Consider the following 21,174-nt stretch of genomic DNA (forward strand, 5'->3'; position numbering starts at 1 on the left):
CATTTGTGTCCAGCTCTTTTGCGATCCCCACGGACTTTAGCCCACCAGGCTCCTCTGTCCATGGGATTCTCTAGGCAAGAATACTGGCAACCCATTTCCTTCTCCAGGGGATCTTCCCGACCCAGGGATCAAATCCAAGTCTCCTGCATTGGCAGGTGGATTCTTTACTACTGAGCCTGGGAAGCCCCAGACATTGCAAACTACTTAAAAAAAAAAAAAAAACAACTACAAAACACTCCTACCTATGTTATCACCCTACAACAGTTTCCAGTAAGGAACTTAATCCCAACACCAATATTTAAAAATCTCTGGTATCAAAGTGATAGGTAATGTATATGTCATCACCCTTTACATGGTATTGTTGGACATGAAGAAGCAGAGGGACCCCAAGAGTTGCAGGCTGGAAGGTTGCTGGGCATGGTGGTGTCAGAGGCTACCCTGTCTCAGGGCCAAGTCTCGTGGTCAACAGCAGTTGCCGGAAGGCTGAGTCATTTCACAAACCTAGAGCATAACTGGCCACTGTCACCTGAGATGTGGGGTTAGAGAAACAAGCAAGTTAAGCTACAGTACTCTGTTTTCCTGGACACTGTACCCCTAAAACAGACATCTCGATGGAAAGCAGTCTATTCTTATAAAACCACAGTGTAACTCCCCCTAACAACACAGAGTCGATACAGACTCCACAAGTTAAGGGCATGGAACCCAACAAGACTGTCCCTTACTTCTGACACCAGCCACAAGCCCAGGGGTTCCCAGGCCACCCGCACTTCTGACCAATCAGCTTAAAATTCTTGGCTTCCCACACCACTCCCCCCTCAGGTCGGATAATTCACGAAATGGCTCACAGAATGCAGGAAAGAGCTTGATGGTTTTATTACAAAGGATACATATCAGGACCAGCCAAGTGAAGAGATACCCAGAGAAAGAGCTGAGAGGGTCCAGAACAAGGACATTCAGTGTCCCATGGACTCATCAGCCTTCCACTGTGTTCATGAATCAGAAAGCTGAATGCAGCTCTGGAGTTGAGTTTTCATTAGGGATTCACTACTAGGCCCCACTGAGTGAGCCAGTCACATGACTGAACTCAATCTCCAGCCCCCACTTCTTCCTGGATAGAGCTCAAACTACATACAGAACCCCTACCCTATAATCACATTGCTTTACACTGGCTTTGCAGTAAGAATTTGACTTTCTGCTGTGTGACTTTGGCAATTCACCCAACCTCTTTGAGCCTCGGTTTTCTCATCTAAAAAGTAGAGATAATAATACTGTTATCACTACATAGAGATCAGCACTATTCCATAGAAGTATGATACCAGTTACTACATAACAAACCTTTTTTCTCATAGCTGTATTTTTAAAAAGGAAAAAGAAATCGGTACAATTAACATTAATTGTATATTTTACTTAGCTCAACGTGTCCAGAATAGTATCATTCCAATGTATAATCTACAGTAAAACAATGGTCAATGCAATATCTTAAATGCTTTTTATGCAAAGTCTTTGAAACCCAGCATGTATCTTACACACACAGCACACCTCAGTTTGGACTCACCTCATTTCAAGTCCCATGTGGCTCATGGCTATCATATTGAGCCACCGCTGCAGCTGAGATGACTATTGCTATCTTCATTAAATGAGTTAATGCTGAGTGTCCATTTTGCAAATGTTAACTAAACTCTATGTGTGCACATACACACACACACAGTGACCAAGGACTACACCCTAAGGTGGTCTAAGCCCTGTGTCAGGCAACTCCCATGCAACATCAAATATCCTCCATCTTCTCTGGAAAAGAAAAACTTTAACTTGGAGGAGAGAGGCTGTTGGGTGAATCATCTACCGTGTGTCCTTTAATTCCCAAACTCCATCTCCCCAGCCCACATTCGCCCTTGGCAAAATCAAGTATCCGTGGACAATAGCTTTTGATGAGAAAAGCAGCCCTGAAAGCAGCCAGATGGGGAGTCTCAAACTCTGAATAGCTGGGAGGTGGGGAGGAAGAAAATTACGGGGGCGGGGGGCTGTGGTTCAGGAAGTCACTGAGTAGCCCCTCTGCTCCCCTCAGGCCATCTCCCAGAGTCGCCGCTTAGACCTCAGCAAGTGTACTTGCCAATCACCGCACTCTTCAGTCCCTAGAAAATGCTCTGCGTTGTAAATGCAGAAGAATGTCATGAGTAGGAGATTGATTTCAAGGCGATTATTTAGGCAGCTTTGTAGCATCTGATTTCTCAGGACCCAAAACATAATCAAAGGTTTTCTTTGCTTTTTTTTTTTAAGATGTAGATATTAATAAGAAAAGGGCTTCCTAGGTGGTACTAATGGTAAAGAATTCACCTGCCTATGAAGGAGATGCAAGAGACACAGTTTTGATCCCTGGGTCTGGAAGGTCCCCTGGAATAGGAAATGGCAACCCACTTCAGAATTCATGCCTGGAGAATCCTATGGGCAGAGGAATCTGGTGGGCTACAGTCCACGGGGCCACAAAGAGTTGGCCACCACTGAGTGACTGAGGACATACCACATTATTAAGAAAGCCCTGTCTTTGAATAGTGGTACCCCACATTCAGCCTCTCCCAACCTTTATAACAACGCTCCCCATCACCCTGGCATTCATCCAATTCAGTCAGTTCTCACTGGAGTGGGACAGAAGTTCCAAGCCACCCTTAAGTTAGGAATGAAGAGATTCACCTAATAAGGGCAGACAAATGCATTTTTACATAATATGCAAGATTAATTATAATAAACTCAATCCAATTCACATACTTTATCAAGAAAGACAAGCTAATTATCTGTCAGAGAATTAGCTCCTATTTAAAGGGCATTTTACCTTAATTTGGCAAACGAACTAATGGGAATTGTCTTTCCATCCTGATGTATTTCTTTAACTGCTTAAGCACTCAAAAGACTTCCAAGCTGCACTAAAACCCCAGGGTTTTAAAAAATAGGAGAAAGAGGCAGGGCCACAAACACTTAATAGCTTCTCACAAAATCTAACTCTTTCTGTTGTTATTTGCAAGGATATTCCTTTCAAAATGTCTTATCAATAGCATCAAACTGCTATCTGATTCAGTGACTCAGATTTCTGAAAGGGAGCTGGTGTTGGTCCTGCCAGATCATTCACGTCCACAATAGTTTCTGGTTTTTAATAGTATTGACTGGCTGCCTCTATACTCCCTTACTCTGCCCACCAACGCAGAAATTGGAGATTTACAGTACATGCCTTAGGGCACCTATGTGGCACACACAGAATTTGTGCAAAGACCTCGTGATGAAAGATAAAGACTTCCCTACAAACCAATAACTTTAACAGGCAGTTGGAGCTTATTTTTGAAGAGACATACAGTAATGAAAAAATGAAGGAGGATTAAAGGGAAAAAAGAAACTCAAGGTGACTGGCCTGGAGCTTCCATTCCTAAATGGAAAAGTGGAGAAACTCCCAAACAGGGGGTTCCCTTCAGAGATTTCTCTTATAATATCAAAAATCGGGGAATAATCTTAACTTCATGAGTATGCAAACGAATTAAGTAAAAAGTGATACAACTATCAAATAAGACATGTTATAACATTCAAAGAGAACCTGTGATGACTATACAGGAAGTAAAAGCATATGCAATATAAAGTGAAAATGAATTTCAGTTTCTGTATGAAAAACTCTGCAAAATATGCACATATATGGGTAAGGAATGCAGAGAATATGTAAAAGTGAAACTAGGCCAGTCCGGGGGATTAGCGTGTCATCTAATTTTTCTTTCTAAAATTTTCTTAATAGTCCAAGAGTGGGTATATAATTGAGTCTTTGCTAAGACTTAATTTTATAAGATTTCCTTACATAGAAATAGTATATAATTTTCCAGAGTAGCACTGATTCAGAAAAAAGTCCTGATGTAGTTACCTATCCACCCCACTAGAAAGGCTGGGTTTTTCCAAACCTTTAAACATAAAAAAAATTTGCCAAGCATCAAAGTGTCATTTCTACTTACATTCACCAGTGGCAATGTCAATTCATTTGACTGAATGTATTACTTATATATCCCTTGGAGATGAGATTTTATTACAGATATATGGTATTATAATTATGATACATTGGTAACAAATGTTAGCAACTAACTATGTGTCCGGCATTGTTCATATATATATATTATCTAATTTAACCTCAAAGAATGCCATGAGAAAATTGTCATTCCCCTCTCTAGTTTATGGAAAAGAAAACTGAGGCACACCAAATTTATTTCACTCAACTTCACGCTGCTAATAAGTGGCAAAGTTGAGATTCAAACTCAGCAGGCTGACTCTAGAATCTGTGCTGTTAACTTACTATTAATATATTCCTTCTGCTAGAAAAGATGCAAATTTCTAATAGGAAGGCTGAATACAAATGCAAATCAGCTAATCAATTCACTGAAAAGTCACTTAATCAGCTCCTTACAAAGGGGAAGGGAAGGAAAACAGGAAGCAACCTGGCCAAACACGTGAACCCACAAAATTTGCTTATTTAGTAACAACTCAAATGCAAACCAAAGCATTATACTCCCACTGGGATTTAAAGGTAAACTACTAAACTGAGAGTTAGGAAATATGGATTCTATGCCAGTGCTGCTACCAACTACGTTCTCTTGGGTAAGTAATTAGTTTCCATAGCTGTAAAATGGGACAGTGTAAAAAAATGTTCAGTAATTCTGCCTGAATGGATACTACTTCAAGAACATGGTTCCCAGGGGTCCACTCTGCTATCCTTCAAGGATGTTATTTATGCTTTTTCTGGAGTCTGTCCCTGTCACACTTTCAGGCTACCTGAGCTGTATTTAAGCTTAGATTATAGAACAGAAGAAGAAAGATAAAGAAAGAAGAGGAAAACAATAAATAGTAAATAGTTTGATAAGATTCTTATTCACTAGTCTCAGAGAATTCACTTCCCAGAGGTAATGATAACAACAAGAAATTCTTTACGCCCTTGAGGGGGGAAAAGAACAAAGTTAATATTATTATCCATATTAATAGAACAGATAATGAATATAAAACATAAATAATCAAATACTGTCGGGTCTTAGGGTCTTTGGGATATCGTCATATATACCTATCAAACATGCTTTCTTACTCACTATACTTGTCTTCCTTCTTCCTTATCTACTCCCAACTCTAGAAAGTGAGTACATTCATACGGATGAAAGAAGGAAGCCTCATCCTCAGATCCACAGGCTACTAGAAGAATGCACTCTAAACTTCTCTGTGTTGAAAATACACAGAGCAGAAGCTTCAGAACGCTGTGCCCAGCAGTCTCCACCACGTACAGCTGAGTGACCTTGGACAAGTGTCTGGACCTCTCTGAGTCTCAGTCACTCATATGTAGAGTGCAGCCTTATCACGAGAAACAGTGCTTCCATGTCAGAGTCCACTAGATAGCAAACATTTCATAAATGCTACAAATAATCATTGCAGTTTTCAAATATTTCTTTCATTGATTGGTTGCTCTAGTTAGAAACCTCTGCCGTGACCAAAATTTGAAGTTTCCCAAAGCTGGGATATAATTCAGGATGAGGTCACTGAGCAGCCAGCTCCTCTCTGAGGACATAGTCAGCCACTCTGAGCACTGGAATTTTCAGTTGAGGAAATACAAGAAAATGTGGGGGGAGGCGCAGATATTGTAACCAAGGACACTTCATAGATAAAGCACAGTTAAAGGGACCCTAAGGAATGAGAGCTATAGCTCGCTTGTAAATAAACATGTGGCCAGCCTGGAAAGAACTGAGCCTTTGAAATCCTTAAAACTGGGTTTCAGTTCTCATTCTGAAACTCACTGGTTAATAATAGGGGCAGAGGAGGGTACTGAATCTCCTCCTCTGATTCTCCCTCCGTAAAACTAGGAATCTAAAACCTCTCTCAGGAAGCTGTGCTGGGAACTAAGATGCTGATGTGATAGCCCGATGCCCAGCACATAGAAAGCTTTCGATTGCTTTCCCCACCCACCCACCAAACTATCTGGAAAATAATTTTCTAATTTCAGAGATGATAGGATGGTCAGTTATATGTGATTAAATAGTGTTCTCCTGTCAGAGTAAAATATCACTCCATGAGAATCATCAGACCATTCTTATAGATCTTACCATAAAAATATGTTTTTTAATAAGAAATACAAGGCCCAAGAAGATGTCCTGGATCCCTTCAAGGAAGCCCCTTTGAGAAGACTGTCTTATCTTATTATTTTAAGAGGGACACAGACATGTCAGAACTAATGACATTAATTCACGGCCTTGGAAACTGGAACCCAGGACTCCAGTCGAGGAGCCTGAGGATCCGGTCTCTGACTCTGACAGCATCCCCTACCCTCACAGCATTCTCTTTCCTCTGCACCCCTGCGCCTCCTTCCTTTCCTCCCAATCTGCTTTTTCTTTCCTGTCTGCCAGGAGCAACAGCTGGTAATATTTAGCCCAGTGGTAGCAAACCCCAGGGCCACAGTTAAAAAGAATGTGGGATTATTTCTCCCATAGCATAAGCGCCGAGTACTCAAGAACTGGACAGTAATGTTCTGCCTAAAGTGGTGACCGCCTCCTTAGCCAGGGACACAAAGTAAGCTCACATGAGCTCACATCATAAGGGGAAAAGCTTACACTCCTCAAAGGGAGGACGGCCTGACAGTGCCCCCTGCATCGGGTGGCTCCGTCTATTTACTTAATTGAGAATTGGGCAACAGATGCCTGACGGGAGTCCACTGGGAAGTAGAAAGGCCAAACCACACCCTTTCTTGAAGAACGCTGAGAGAGTTTAGCTTGATTTCGATGTCTGTGAAATACCAGTCTTGGGGAGGGGTGGTAAAAGAAAGATAAGTAGATTTCTATCACAAATAAAACATCATGGCAATATGGATAATTTAATGAATCCGGAAAACTTTTATTCCTGTTAGTGACCTAGAGGCAGAGCATGGGGTGGCAGACTTCATCGTATATGAAAATACCAGGCTGCACAGCTCGTTTCTGTATCCAAAAGCATAGGCTCAAGCTTGTTTTCCATTTAAGTTACATAAAATATGGGTCTTGTTGGGGTGCGGACAGGAAAAAATATATATATACATATATATAATGTATTTATAAATATACTTATATTTACATAAATATAGATATATTTCCCAACTTTAAGTAATAATAGATTCTACAGATTTAAGCTGAAAAAAAAAGATGCTGAGACTTTCCTCCTCACTTATGCATAAAAGCATCTAGAATCAAGGACTTCATAATTAGAAAAGATACTACATCAACATGAATATAAAATGTATATTGAAATACTCGACAATAAAATTCAGACTGTGGTTCACACTCACACTTTTATCTTCCCTCCCATTTTTCTAATTAGTAAGGTTACATGGATCTGTAGCCACAGAAAATCTGTGCAAGAGGGACCCACACAGTTTAGGGGAAATAGCACAGGCTTCAAAACAATAAATGCTTGTGTTTTTATCGAAGCCCTGTCCCTTAGAGTGGGCTTCCCTGATAGCTCAGTTGGTCCCTTAGAGTAGTTTTTCATTGTACTTGGAAACTCTTTTTCTTTTTTTTTTTTCCTAAGCAGGCCAAAACCTTGTCTCTGAAATACCATTTACAATGTTTGTTTGCTTTGCATGCCCTCTTTTCATAGAGAGCTTGCAGGAAAAAATAAACACAGGTCTTATTCCTATCAGAAACATGTCCCAAATTAGTGAGGTTCAAATGACACAGTTCCACTCAAGTGCACAGAGGAAGCCTGTCAGCCCTGAGCTTCTTGAGACAGAGTATGTGCATTTCCTTTTTTGATAAAAACAAACAAACAAAAAATAATAATAATAATTTTTTTTTGGATCAAGACTTTGGAAAGAAATTGTGTTGGCCCAAGGAGATATGCTTAGAAAAGGCCAGACTCTATCTTGAAAGGGAAAAATAAAGGATAAAAAAGCCAAAAGTCACACAAACATGGATTTCCCAGGAGAATGATATTTCCTCCAAATAAACTGTTCCCTAAACAATATTTTGCTGCAGAAGAGAATGAAGAATCCACACAGGTACATGAGCTGCAAGGTGCAATGGATTTGGAATATTAGCCTGGTCCACACACGCTCTCATTCTAACATTCAAATTATCCTAGTTATGATGGCAGATGCCTTAGCCTAAAGACCAGTGCTGAGCACGTAGAAGGCATTCAATGATATCTGATGAACAATCACTTTGCTGTATAGCAGTAATTAATGCAACACTGTCTTGTAAATCAACTATACTTCATTGAAAAAAAAAAAAGAAAAATTTTAAAAGGGAATGAATCTCCCATACCCACAAGGGTTTAATATCCATGGAAACCAACCAATACGTAAGTCCTTAGACATCTAGGTACAGGGGTGTATTTTGATAATTGTTTTGTAGCTCTTCCTGCAACCATTAAATTCCCTATAAGATGGGATCAAATAATCATTAATATTGTTCCATATTTCTAGGACCCAGGTAAATATCAGGACCATGAGCTTGCTGGTTTCAAAATATCTTAGACTTAAGTCCTTATACTTTCGGACTGAAATCCCAAAATGCAAGAACAAAGGTAGCAATACTCAAAATGATTGATTGTGTCACTGTTCATTTGCTAAGTTATGTCCAAATCTGTGACCCCATGGACTGCAGTGCACCAGGCTTCCCCGTCCTTCACTATCTTCCTGAGTTTGCTCAAACTCATGTCCACTGAGTCAGTGATGCCATCCAACCATCTCATTCTTGATTAAACATATTATTTTAGGGACTTCTCTGGCAGTGCAGTGGTTAAGACTTTGCCTTCCAATGCAGGGTACCTGGGTTTGACTTCTGGTGCAGGAGCTAAGACCCCACAGGCCTTGAGTCCAAAAAAACAAAACATAGAAAATGAACTTATGGTTGCCAAGGGGAAGGGATAATTAAGTACTTTAGGAAGGTCATGTACACATTGCTGTATTTAAAATGAATAATTAACACAGACCTATTGTACAGCACGTGGAACTCTGCTCAATGTTATGTGCCAGCCTGGATGGGAGGGGAGTTTGGAGGAGAATGATACATGTATATGTATGGCTGAGTCCCTTCACTGTTCACCTGAAACTACTACAACATTGTTAATTGGCTAAATTGGCTAGACCCCAATACAAAATAAAAAATTAAAGTTTTGGGGAAAAAAAATACATAGTGAACTTAATAAACAAGATGGATGGGTTAAAAAAATTAGAAGCAATATTGTAACAAATTCAATAAAGATTTTAAAACAGATATATCTTTAAAATTATGTATGTATTATTTTATACAGACACACACACACACAATCAACCTATCGACCTGGAAAGACCTGTTTTTGCACTAAGGCTCTGAAATTAATCATGCATGTGACCTTGGACGAGCAATAAACCTCTCTAGGCACCAATTCCGCAACTGCATAATAAGACGATGAGATCGATGGTGTCCCAGTTCACTGCGTGTTTGAATCACCTGGGAGCTTTTAAAAGTCTTGATACTTCAGCTGGACCCCAGACCAATTTAATCAGAATCACTGGGGGTGGGAACAGAGCATCCCAGGCTTTAAGTTGCCTCAGATGATTTCAAGGTGCAGCCTGCAGTGAAGGTTCCTGGACTAGTGACCTCTAAGCCTCCTTCCTCTTCTATAACCTGGGATTCTCGAGTTCAGAAGAGGTGAGATGACTTCTCCTCGGCTTCTCCTGGGATGAGAACTGCTGCCCCTCTTGTGTCCTGTAGCTGCTTGAACCAAATTGCTTCGGAACTGCAAACCAACACATTACTATGCCCAAACTAGCGCTCCCCAGAGATGCTGGGCCAGGCATAGTCTGGTCGGTGCTAACACTAGAATAAAGGAAGCAGGGCCAGCTCCTGGTCAGAGGTTAATGCCAGCTCCTGAGAGCAGGAACACCACAAGGCTATGACTAGAGAATGTTTCGGTTCCTATAATTTTGCCAAATCTCCCTTCCTCTACCCTGCTTTTTCTCATCTAAAAGGAGTTTCTTGAACTTGTCCTTGACAAGCCAGATGATTAACTTAACTGATCTGAATGGGTGAGAACAGTGGTTCCTACTTAAGATGCTCTCTAGGGCTGTGCTTGGAGAAGGCGATGGCACCCACTCCAGTTCTCTTGCCTGGAAAATCCCATGGACGGAGGAGCCTGGTGGGCTGCAGTCCATGGGGTCGCTGGGAGTCGGACACGACTGAGCGACTTCACTTTCACTTTTCACTTTCATGCATTGGAGAAGGAAATGGCAACCCACTCCAGTGTTCTTGCCTGGAGAATCCCAGGGACGGGGGAGTCTGGTAGGCTGCCGTCTATGGGGTCGCACAGAGTTGGACACGACTGAAGCGACTTAGCAGCAGCAGCAGCTAGGGCTGTGCTTAGAAAGGGCACATCCCTTCTTCCCATCCCGCTGCTCCCTCACCCAGTCTCATGGATGACATTCTGAAAGGGCGTGGGGGTAGTGGGGCAGAGCCCAGGTGCCTAATTTACTGACAGCTATCTATGTGCTAGACACTCTATTTACATCGTCTTTCATCCTTGATGTTGGAATTATCCCTGTTTTACAGTGAAGAGAAACGGGCTTGGGGTGGTAACCTGAGTTGCCTAAGGACACCTCCAGTTGGTCAGTGGCAAAGTCCCGATTGGAGCTCAGGTGAAAGTGAGCTAAACTCTGCTGAACACACAGTGAATAACTTTTCACTTACATTTTAATTAGGAAGCAGCACAGTATATCCAAAAGCTTAAGGAAGATACAGGCAACTCGGAACCAGCTCGCGGGAAGGTTAAAGACTCACTGGAAGAAATGAGCAGGCCTTTCCATGAATTCCCTCCTTTTCCCTGGCCTTTCATCTCATCAAAACGCAAAGCTTCGAGAACTTTTCAAAATGAAGCATACTCCCCACTCCTTCCACCTCCCCTTTTATAGTCAGACTCCAATCCTTATTCCAAAAATAAATCAGCATGATGAGAGGCCAGAAAAAGCAAAGCTTAATAGTTTTATACTTTCATTATTTAGTTAAGGGACATTCGTTGGACCGATTTATCATCACATTTTTACAAATTCCCCACTGAATAAATAATTCTAGGATATGCCGAAATTACTCTGGCCTTCTGACCCAACATGTCTTTGTAATTACTTGGCACTCCAACTGTATGCTACTTAAATTAGGTAACAGTCATCAAGTTATTTTTAGGCCATAGCAACACACACACACACACACACACACACACACACACACACACACACGGCTGTACCTAACTTGTTATTTGCACTCCTTTGGAAGAGAGGCCAAAACTGCAGTTTTACTGACACCATCATTTCTGTTCAACCAACAGTAATACTACTGGGCTACACGGAGGGAGAGTTCACTCTGTATGAGGAACTGTGCCAGACACTTTGTACACATTAATTCATTTACTACCTAAACTACCACCAGGAGAGTGCTGCTGTTACATCCTTTTTGGAAATAAGGAAAATAAGGAAGTAAGGGAAGTAGCCATTGGCCAAGGGCACATAGCTAGCAAGGTATGAGCCAAGACGCTCGGACAGGCTGGCCCCCTGCTCCTGCCTGAATCTCTCCCCCATTTGCTACACGGCTAAGATTCAGTATGTCTGGATGTTAAACAGAAGCTCGGAATCACAGCACTAAACCTGTGAAAATAGATTATGCCTTTGTTTCACATATCTTAAAAAAAAATCCTAACATCCCTGACAGACAAGAGGAAGACTTTTGTTTCTCCCACAAAACAATGCAGAAGAGAAAACATATTTCCTCAGAGTCTCTGATGTCGAAGCACAGCCCTTCACTTTGTCATCAGACTCAGTACTGCCTACAAGTATTGACTTCAGAGCCCTTTGTGACTATGGGAGGATGTACCATCTTTGTTGCTCACTTCAGGAGTTTTGATGGAAAGTTCTCTAGCATAAAAAGTTACCTCTCTCTGTGATCAGATTTTTGCTACTGAATCAGCTTCCTGAAGTGGTACTCACTCATCCCCTGCCAGCCCTGCCCCCAATAAATACCACTGACTCAGAGGCAGACCTGTCAGTCACTCTTTGTTTCATGACAGCACAGAGCAAGTACAGGTATGGGACCCGACAGACTCCTGTGGAAGAGGACACTATAGATCCCTTCCAGTCTGGGGGAGTGGGTGGGTGTTGGTGGGGTAGGGGGCGCTGCCCTGTAGATTCAACAGTAGCCAGTTAGTCAAAATGGAATTCCAAGCTTGAAAAAGTCAACAACAGGGACATGACACCAATATTTAGGAGTCAAAATGTTGTTTGTACAGTACTGTAAAATATCCCCATCTTTCTTAATTTGAAAGCATTAAGTTTAAACATGAAACATACTGAAATATAGTCAAACATTATCTATATTCTAATATATTTCAACAACCAATAAAGGGAGAGAAAAGCAGAGAGGGAAAACATTAACAATTGTTTAATCTGGGTACTAGGTATATGGTGATCATGATACTCTTTTCTAGGTTTCTCTGTATTTGAAAGCTTTTATAATAAAAGTTTTAAAGACACAGATTGTCTTTAAAGAGGAGGTGATAATAGACTATCCATTCCTACATAGGTAAATGACAAATGACTTCCCTGAACCCAGCCTTGCTGAAAAGAAAGGGAACCTTACAAACATCATAGGAAAGGTGGTAGCTCTCATTATGGAAAACCCAGAATCGTCTAGCCTCCTTATTCAGCTGGGTGCAAAATCACATTAAAAATCAACTTTGTGTAAAACAGATTATAATTCTTTCAAAGCCTTTGCAAGTCTCTACACATGTATCCATTTGACCATGGTTTACCAGGTGGAGTAGAAGCACAGATCTGATGCCATTTCTTCTTTGGAGGATGAGAATAAAATACAAATTCAGACAAAGGTCCCAATGGGGAGGGGAATGTAAATTAGAACAGTCCCTTAATTCCAGGGGCTTCTGCGCCTCTGATCCGTTTCTTCCCAACCTGACACAGCATTACTAAAACAGTGTCTGAGCAGCCGCTCTACTTGACAGGCAGCACCAAACATGGAGAGCATGGCAGTGAAACAGGGGGACGTAAAACTTGGACAGGGAGGGCAGCAACCAGTGTTTACAAACAGAAACCAGAGAGTCAGATGGGTCAGCCATAAATTAACCCGGGATTGTACTGAAATCTCTGAAAATAAACTCCCGAAGCCTTAGAAGCATCTACCCCATATGCTAACCAACCCCCACGCCTACCCCCACCACATCTTCCTGCGAAAACCACTCCTTCCAAAATGGTACCGCTACTACTCTTGCTAAAATAAAATCTTACATCACCAAGGGTGGAGATTACTAAAATAAACCTCAGCAGAAAAGCCAGATCAGAATGGTCTGATAGACCCACTCAAGAACCTAGGCGAAGTTTGCTGGCCATGCTTTCTCAGAGGTATCCACCCCATTTTCACCTCAGTGGTGTTAGGGTATTAACTTTTGGTTTACCCAGATGAAAGGGCAGCTAGAGGGGCATTCTAATATTGATCTCTTTCCCTTCTGTACCATCATGGTCCCAATTTTAGGCCATCCCCCCCCCCCAAAGAGACCAAAATCACAATGACAAAAATAATAAAGTACATTACAGACCCTTCTGCTCCCAAACTACATATCTTCAACAAAATCCCCAGATATTTGAAGAAAGAGCTCAAACTACAAATAATACAACCTCTACCACCAGGCAACTTCCAGATCGACCGCCTCTGCGTCTCACCAACCCGAAAATGATGAGCCCTGTTGGCGGTGGTGGCGGCAGGCGCCCAGCGGTGACATCAGCAGCATGCCTGGCCCCGCCCCATTAAGGCAACCTTACTGACACCGAGGAACAAGCCCAGGCTGCCTGGGCTCTCAGCTGCATCCACAGGAAATGGGGAGAGGAACCCCATCAGCAACACGTAGGAGATTCATTTCCCAGCAACTGACAAGCCACCCGTGTACACAATAATGCCCACTCCAAAGTAGAAAGTAGAATCTACAGCTCCTCCTTAACACTCTCAATGTTTAAGTCCAAGGTCATCTTCATGTGGATTATTTGATGCCTGTTCTCAGACCATTTGGACACAAAAGGCCTGCCTTTCCTCATCGGCATCTACTCTACATGAGCAAGAGACCACCCTGAAGATCACTCCATTGGTTCTCCACTTCTTGGCTCCCCAATACAAACAAATGAGAAGTTTGTAGAGGGTATTTTCTCTTCTGAAAAAGATGAGACAAGCCAGAATCACAGAGACAGAATGCTAGCTGGGTAAACCTACTGGGAATCACTCAAAGTCAGCCAAACAAGAATACAAAACGACAAAATACAAGGATACACAGAGGAAATATGAGCATATCAACAACCACAAGAAAACCCATCAAAAACAACATAAAATGCCTGGGTGCGGCTGGAACACTCTGGATGTAACTTCCATGATGTTCTCCTTCCCCTAAGAGCCCACCAGCCCTTCCTTAAGGGAAGCTGTACCTTTGTGCTAGTTGAGCCCAATAAGAGTAGGGTCGAGGCCAGTGAGGGTGGGCAGGGGAGATGAGGTCCAAGAAATTCAGAACTAGATTTCTAAGAACATTCCTCAACAAAAGGCAGAATGCGCCACTGGGAAGACAAGAAGAATGTCAGAACTAGCCCACAAAGGAAAACCAGCTACCTTGCTCATTCAAATGGCCTGTTGCAATTTAAATATGCAAGGTGTTCAAAGGAACCCAGCAATGCCTTTAGTCTACACAGTGCAGGAGACTGGCTGGCAATGTGGCCCAGACTGTGTGCCTTGACTCAACACTCAAGGAAAGAGAAGAAAGAAGAAGACTGTCTCTCACTGCCACCATCACCACCACCACCATAAAGATGAAGTAAGGTGTACAGTGTCCCAAAGAATGGCATCCAAGGGCAAAGAGACACATCTGGGAGGGACAGGGGATGCGAACTCCCTCTAGGTTAGGCAACGCTGTGCAGAAAGAGCCCAGAGATGGGTGGGCAATTAATTCCTCCTGCCAGGGCTCAATGACACTGACATCCAGTTATTCACGCTCAGTGTCCTGGGGCAAGTGACCCACCACCCCATCTTGGAAGGAGCTATGATGTCAACGGATGTCAGGTGACAGCAGAAGAAACAGTGTGTTGGAGGGTATTTCATAAAATGACTCTTGGAGTCCCTTGGAGTTTGGGCAAAGGAATGGATGTTTGGGGTGAACTCTCAGAGGGGCCCTAAAATAAGGATCTCTGACCCTTTTTGAAGGTTACTTTCAGAGAGGTGAGAAAGAGGAAGAATTTCCCACAGAAAGAACTGGTACCTGGAGGTTTACTTGCAGTTCACCACAGTTGCAGTTTTCTCTGTTCCATCAGCTTTGGTTAAGTCTGAGAGACAAGAACTTTCCAGCTAGTTTGAATGGAACAGAGTTACCAGAGCAGGCATGACTGCAGATGCCATGTGGTGTCATAGAGCCCCTTTTTAGAAAGATGAGAAAACCATCTCCGAGAGGGGGAAATGACTTGTACAATGCAAATGAGAAGGTGAATTAAAGACCAGAGCCCAAGTCTTCTGGCTTTCAGTTCAAGGTTGCTGGGTTTCTCTCCCAACCCCAAAATAATTAAGAGAGGGCATGGAAGGGAAGACAAGAAGAAGAAAGGCAAGTCTGGTCTTTTGCAGCCAGTGGAAGGAGGAAGCTGGTACTTCTCAGAGAAAACCCAGGGTGACCCCAGGGCTGTGCTTGGGGAGGGGGCGGGGGCATTACCTTTCAACACCAGAGGTTCTTTGCCTTCTCTCTTCAGAGACTCGAGGACTATGTGGAGTGGCTGGGAGGGTACCACTCGGCTCGGCTCATTGGTATTCTCATCGTAAACTATAATTTCTTTGGAAAAGATCCTCTTGAAAGAGTCCTTGCCTTCCCTACAGGAAATCAAGTCTAAGACAGTGATCTTGCCCTGCTGCAGTCTCCGCCGGCTGATCTTATCGGCGCAGTTAATGTGGACAGCTCCTTGGATGTGACTCTTGTTGTACTCCATGAAGGGCCGGCAGTCAATGATGACAGGGCCCTGGCTTGGCAGGTGACTCTTGCTGCATTTGGTCATCTTCTTGGCCAAGTCATTGGGGTAGATTATTTTGATGCTGGCTAGCTGTTTGGGGGTCCCTGCCACGGGGCTGCCCACCCCACCTGATGGACTTAGAGAGCCTGCATTCTCATTGTTGTTGACCATCTGGCTGGCAGGACAGGTGGTGGAGCTTCCGATGGCAGTGGTGGCGGGGCCAGCGGCAATGGCCTGGGTTGGGGCCTGATTGTCCTTGTCGTAGGTTGCCACAGTGCAGCAGCTGGCACTGCTGCACCCACAATTCAGGGAGCGGGCAGAGCCGCTGGATGAGGGCATATACGTCAGATTCGCAGCCTTTAGGGACACAACGGTGGTGGCGATGACAGGAGGGTGGCTGGTACTGCCAGGGGCGGTAGAGCCAAGGTAGCTAGAGTCTAAACAAAGGTTGAGATCCTGAGGTCGAACGGGCCTAGACAGTGCCACCACTACCCTGTCGTCTAAAGGAGACGGAGGCATGAGGAGGCTGAAAACTGGCAATTCAAGAAGAACTCAAGACAGTCTGTAAAGAAGGGGAGGGGGGGAAAGAAAGAATAAAGTCATGTGACACAAAAAGCAGTCGAATCCAATCCCTAGGAAAGGACTTTGCATCCCTCTTAGCGAAGTTGTCCTAAGTGCCCAATATCCTGTCACTCAAAGCTTGAGACTCACCAATATGGATTCAAAGAGGATGCACACCTGAGGACCATCCCCCTCCCCACCCCCTGTCCTTGCTGAGCCTAAGGTTAGATGTAGTCTATGCAAATGTTGATGAACAACCTTTCATGGACCCACATCCAAGTTCAGCCTTAGAAAAAGTACAAGCACAAAGGATCAGAAAAGCTCAAGATGGAAGGGAAGGTTCTTAAGAGGCATCTCTTCTGGGCCTCATCTCCAGGGCAGAAATATACTGCAATCATCTGAGAAGGACCCATACGTCCACCCTTGCATACTTTCCATGTAATTCCTTCAGCCACTGCAAAGGCAAAGGAATGACCAAGAGTGCTGGCAAGGCTCATGGGAATATACAGCAGCTAAATATACATCAGGGGCAGATGTCAACTTTCTGCATATCAGAATGAAAGTAGCCCTCTAAGTGAATCTCTTTAATTTTGAGCTATTCTTACTTTTCTTTCTCCCAAGCCCTTTGAAAAGCACAACAAAGTCATATTAAAACCTCCCTTGTTTCCTATTGCCCTCTTATTTATAAAGTAATCTGGATTTCCTCTTTCATTACATACTGGTCCCCTAAAATGAAGGCTCAAGCTAGGGAAGCAGGTCTGAAAACCCTGACCCTGACAGATCCATCCCTCAGATGTCTCCCTTGCCGCACCACCCACTCCACTCCTGCCTTTAAGAAAAGGACCACTTCAACTCTCCATTCTCCTCCTTTTCCTACAGCAACATCCTAGAGCTTCTCTCAGCGGAAGGCAGCCACTATGCATACTCTTTTGATCTCACACAGACACAGACGTGCCCCCTCTTCAAGAGGATGGATTCATAAAGAAGACTTCCCAGTGAGAACTAAAGAGTCGCCCACAGGGGTCTATGTCCTGTCTCATGAGAGGGTACCTGCAAAGGGACAGATCCTTCCTCCCTATGGGCATAGAGGCACTCCATTCCCGGGCCCTGCTGGCTCCTCTCCTACTAGACACACACACAGAGGAGACACCAAACGCCATGCAAGAGGAGCTCATCTAAACCAACTTTAAGAGATGTCTGGAAAAATGTCATCCAACATCCCTCTACACAGGACTGTCACCATTCTCAGACACAGAGCCAAAATGTCACAGGCAGAATACACACACACACACACACACACACACACGGGCACGCACCTATCACATCCACAGATCCCCACTGGACTCAGCTTTCTCTCACCACCTTTGGATGGGCAAGAAGAATCCAACCCCTGTTCTCCCTCCCTTTCTCCTTTCTTCCCTCCCTCCCCCGCCCCTTCCTCCCTTGCGTAGTATTTTTTGAAGAGCGAGTACTATTCCAGAAGCTATAACTGTTTCCCAGCTGGACCCAGCGGTGAAAAGTCTTTGCTCTTGTGTTACCTGGTAGGGTACGTCCCAGGATCAACAGTCCATTTCCCTTGAGAGAGACGCAGAAGCGTGCTCACGGAGACATAAGCTGGGACCCCCACTTCCACACAGAGTGCGCGGCGCGCACACACGCTCTCTCTCTCTCTCACACACACACATACACACACGCACGGAGTGTATAAAGAGACCTGCATCCCTGCAGCAGAGGGTCGGGCATATATATTGCCCGTGAAACCATCCAGACAGCTTAGGAAACCTCCCCGAAAAACACTGAGCTATCCCCCTCCCTCTCTAGTCGCCCTTCCACCTCTAGTTAGCGGCTGGAAAGAAAATTAAGTGGTCAGAGAATGCTGCTTCCCCACTTCGGGGCACTTAACATCCTCCTTCGCAACACAGCGCACTAACAAGTCCCTGGCCTTTAAAACTGCCGCAAAGCATCCCAACAAACCTCATTTTTTCCTTCGCCCCCAATCCAAGTAGACTGCAGAGAGAGTAAACGCACAGGGCGGCGTGAGCCAACAGCGGGAACACTTTAACCTCACCTGCTGTGGCTCCTCCGTAAACATCGCAACACACACAGGCGCACACACACACCACATACATACTCACTCACACTCACACCGCCTCAAACCCCTGGACTCTCAGGAGTAGCCACGGTGACTTCCACTTACTTCATAAATAAGTGTAACCCACCACCATCTGGCGCTCCGCTTCAGCAAGGGATTCGCACATTCAGCCCTCATTCACTAGGCTTCATTGATCTCCAGCAGCAACATAGTTACTTTCTCTTTTGCTACACTGTAAATGTAAGGTTCTGAGGGGGCGGGCCGGCTGCCGACCGACGGCGTGTTGAACCAATAAGAATCCGGAGAAACCTGACCGCTACTTCGCTGCAGCCCGCGGCCAATGGGCACCTAGAGGGGGCGGAGCCGGGGCGTGGCCATGGCTCTTTAAGGAGGGTTTATCCGACGCCGCTTTGGGTCCACTGTGTTATAATACGGACGGTGATGTCATTGGCAACCAATCAAAAACTTAAAAGGGCCAACTGGGGCCCGCGCGGAGCAGCTGCTCTCTATTTACATGTAAACCGAACCCGCAGGATGCAGTTAACCCTTTCCGGGGCTGAATTGTCAATGGGCTGTGTTTGCCGCTCCGCCTAAAACTAGCTCTGCGAACTTGGCGGGATCCCTGTACATCGCCTCACCAAGGGACAGACCACGCTGTTTATTTTCCCTTCTTACTCTGGCTGGCTGATCAACCGTGTTAGAATAACTTTCTAAAGGCAAGAGGCAACGAGAATAATCACTATCCCCAGCTGGAAAAACGGGTTCCCTGAGTCCCTCGAGGTGACCTGATAAACCGAAGATTCACGGACGTCGCCCAGCTACCCGAGCAGGGGGATGAATGTAAGCGCGCGGCCAGGGACATCGCTTCTTCTACAGTCTGAGCCCGGGGCCACGCGCTGGAGGCCTGGGCTCCAGCGGGACTGGCAAGTCTGCCGTCCATCCAACGGCAGTGAGGCCCGCCAGCCTCGCCGCGGCCCGAGTCCTCGGGGCCGCCCCGCTTGCTCCGCGCCGCCAGAAAGCATCGACCGCCCGCCCGCAGATGTCGCTGCCCCTCCGGCTGCCCTACTGCTGCCCGGCGCGGCTGTGGCGCGGCGCCCGGTGGCTCGCCTACTTCAGCGCCTCAGTCACGCCCCCGCTTCCCTCGCCTGCCTCCCGGGGCTCCACCCGTAGCTCGAAGGCAGTGATGCGGAGGACTGCTCGGAGGCGGCAGTCTGGTTCCCAGTCAGAAGCTACAGAGGGCGCGTCCCCGAGGGGCTGCACAGGCGTCACCCCATAGCCCGCGCGCCCGCCCCGGCACCCGGGCAAGGCCTCCTGCCCGCTAGCGCCCCCTCTTCCACCCAGCGAGCAAGGTCCCCGCGCCGCGCTCCGCAGAGCTGCGCGCTACCGGCCCGAGGCCCGCCTTCCCCTCGCCCCTCCTCAGTTGCCCGCCACCGTGTAGGGTCCCTGGGAGCCGAGGACTCAACAGCCCGGAGCTTCTGGAACAGCAGCGGCTGGAGGAAAGGAGCTGGAGCTGAGAAGAAATAACCAGCTTGAGTGGAGCCGACGGAGAACTGGAGGCGGCGCCGCCCCTCTAGGTTCTCCTGTATTTCGTCGCCGGAGGGGTCGCGGTCAGAGGTGACCATCTGAGCAAAACGGGGTTTGGAGGCGGGTGTGTTGCCAGCTGGCCTGTTTATCGTCAGGAAAAATCAGAGAAACTGCTGGAAAGTCTTGGGGTCGGAAAAGAGAAATAAACTGCAGAGAGTTTGCATCAAGGAACCCTAAAGAAATAGAGGTTTTTTCTTTTTCCTCCGTCTCCTGTCTGAGAGAGGCAGGGGTGAAAGAGTGAAATAATTATAGTGGAATAATATGTTATGAGCACTATAGACTATTTGGCTATGAATGTTTCTCTTACCACATTGAAGGTGTCTGGAGATATACTTGAGGTTGCAAGCCTGATAGGCAAGCTAAGTGACCTGGGACATATTCACATCATTGCCTTAAGTACAGACCTGAAATTTGAAGATGCCAAACCTTGGCCTGCTGGCCAGCTATGTTCAGTGAGCTGAGAGATCCCATATATACATTTGCACACAGTCTAGGCTTCACAGAGGTGTTTCAAACTGAAGTGAATGCATGTAGTCATCTTAAACAGGAAAGGATTTTTGTAGCCCCCCTCTCCACTCACACACCAACACACATACACATTACCCTTTAATGATAACCAGTGACTGGCTTGGGGACACCATTTGGTCCTTACATATTTGGGGATCAGCAGATTCTGGCCAAGAAAGATGGGTTCTGGATAATTTCCACAGAAATCAGAAAACTTCCCAGAGGATCTAACCCTGGATCTATTTGCAGCTTTAATAACTTGCCTTTTCCTAACTGTAGATAATTATTGAAAAAAATATTGACTAATCCAGGGTTGGAGGATTCTGACTATAAGTCCTGATTCTGACTCTCATCTCTTATACTGTTCATCCAGAGACACTATGTTTATTTATATGTCTGTAAA

At 45.0% G+C, this 21,174-nt stretch overlaps 1 protein-coding gene across 1 annotated transcript in view; it reads right to left on the reverse strand.

The window, feature by feature from the left end:
* The window catches only part of DUSP10 (dual specificity phosphatase 10), a 39,888-nt gene extending 21,024 nt beyond the window's left edge, over nt 1–18,864 (reverse strand). Inside the window, exons 1-2 of the mRNA XM_068986309.1 lie at nt 18,786–18,864; nt 15,736–16,589 (exon numbers count right to left, since the gene is read on the reverse strand). Of these exons, the coding sequence (XP_068842410.1) occupies nt 15,736–16,546 (811 nt within the window). The 5' untranslated portion in view covers nt 16,547–16,589; nt 18,786–18,864. The remainder of the gene's footprint in view (nt 1–15,735; nt 16,590–18,785) is intronic.
* Nucleotides 18,865–21,174: the final 2,310 nt, after the last annotated feature.

The sequence above is a fragment of the Capricornis sumatraensis genome, chromosome 14, assembly GCF_032405125.1.
Source record: "Capricornis sumatraensis isolate serow.1 chromosome 14, serow.2, whole genome shotgun sequence".
Classification (NCBI taxonomy): Eukaryota; Metazoa; Chordata; class Mammalia; order Artiodactyla; family Bovidae; genus Capricornis; species Capricornis sumatraensis.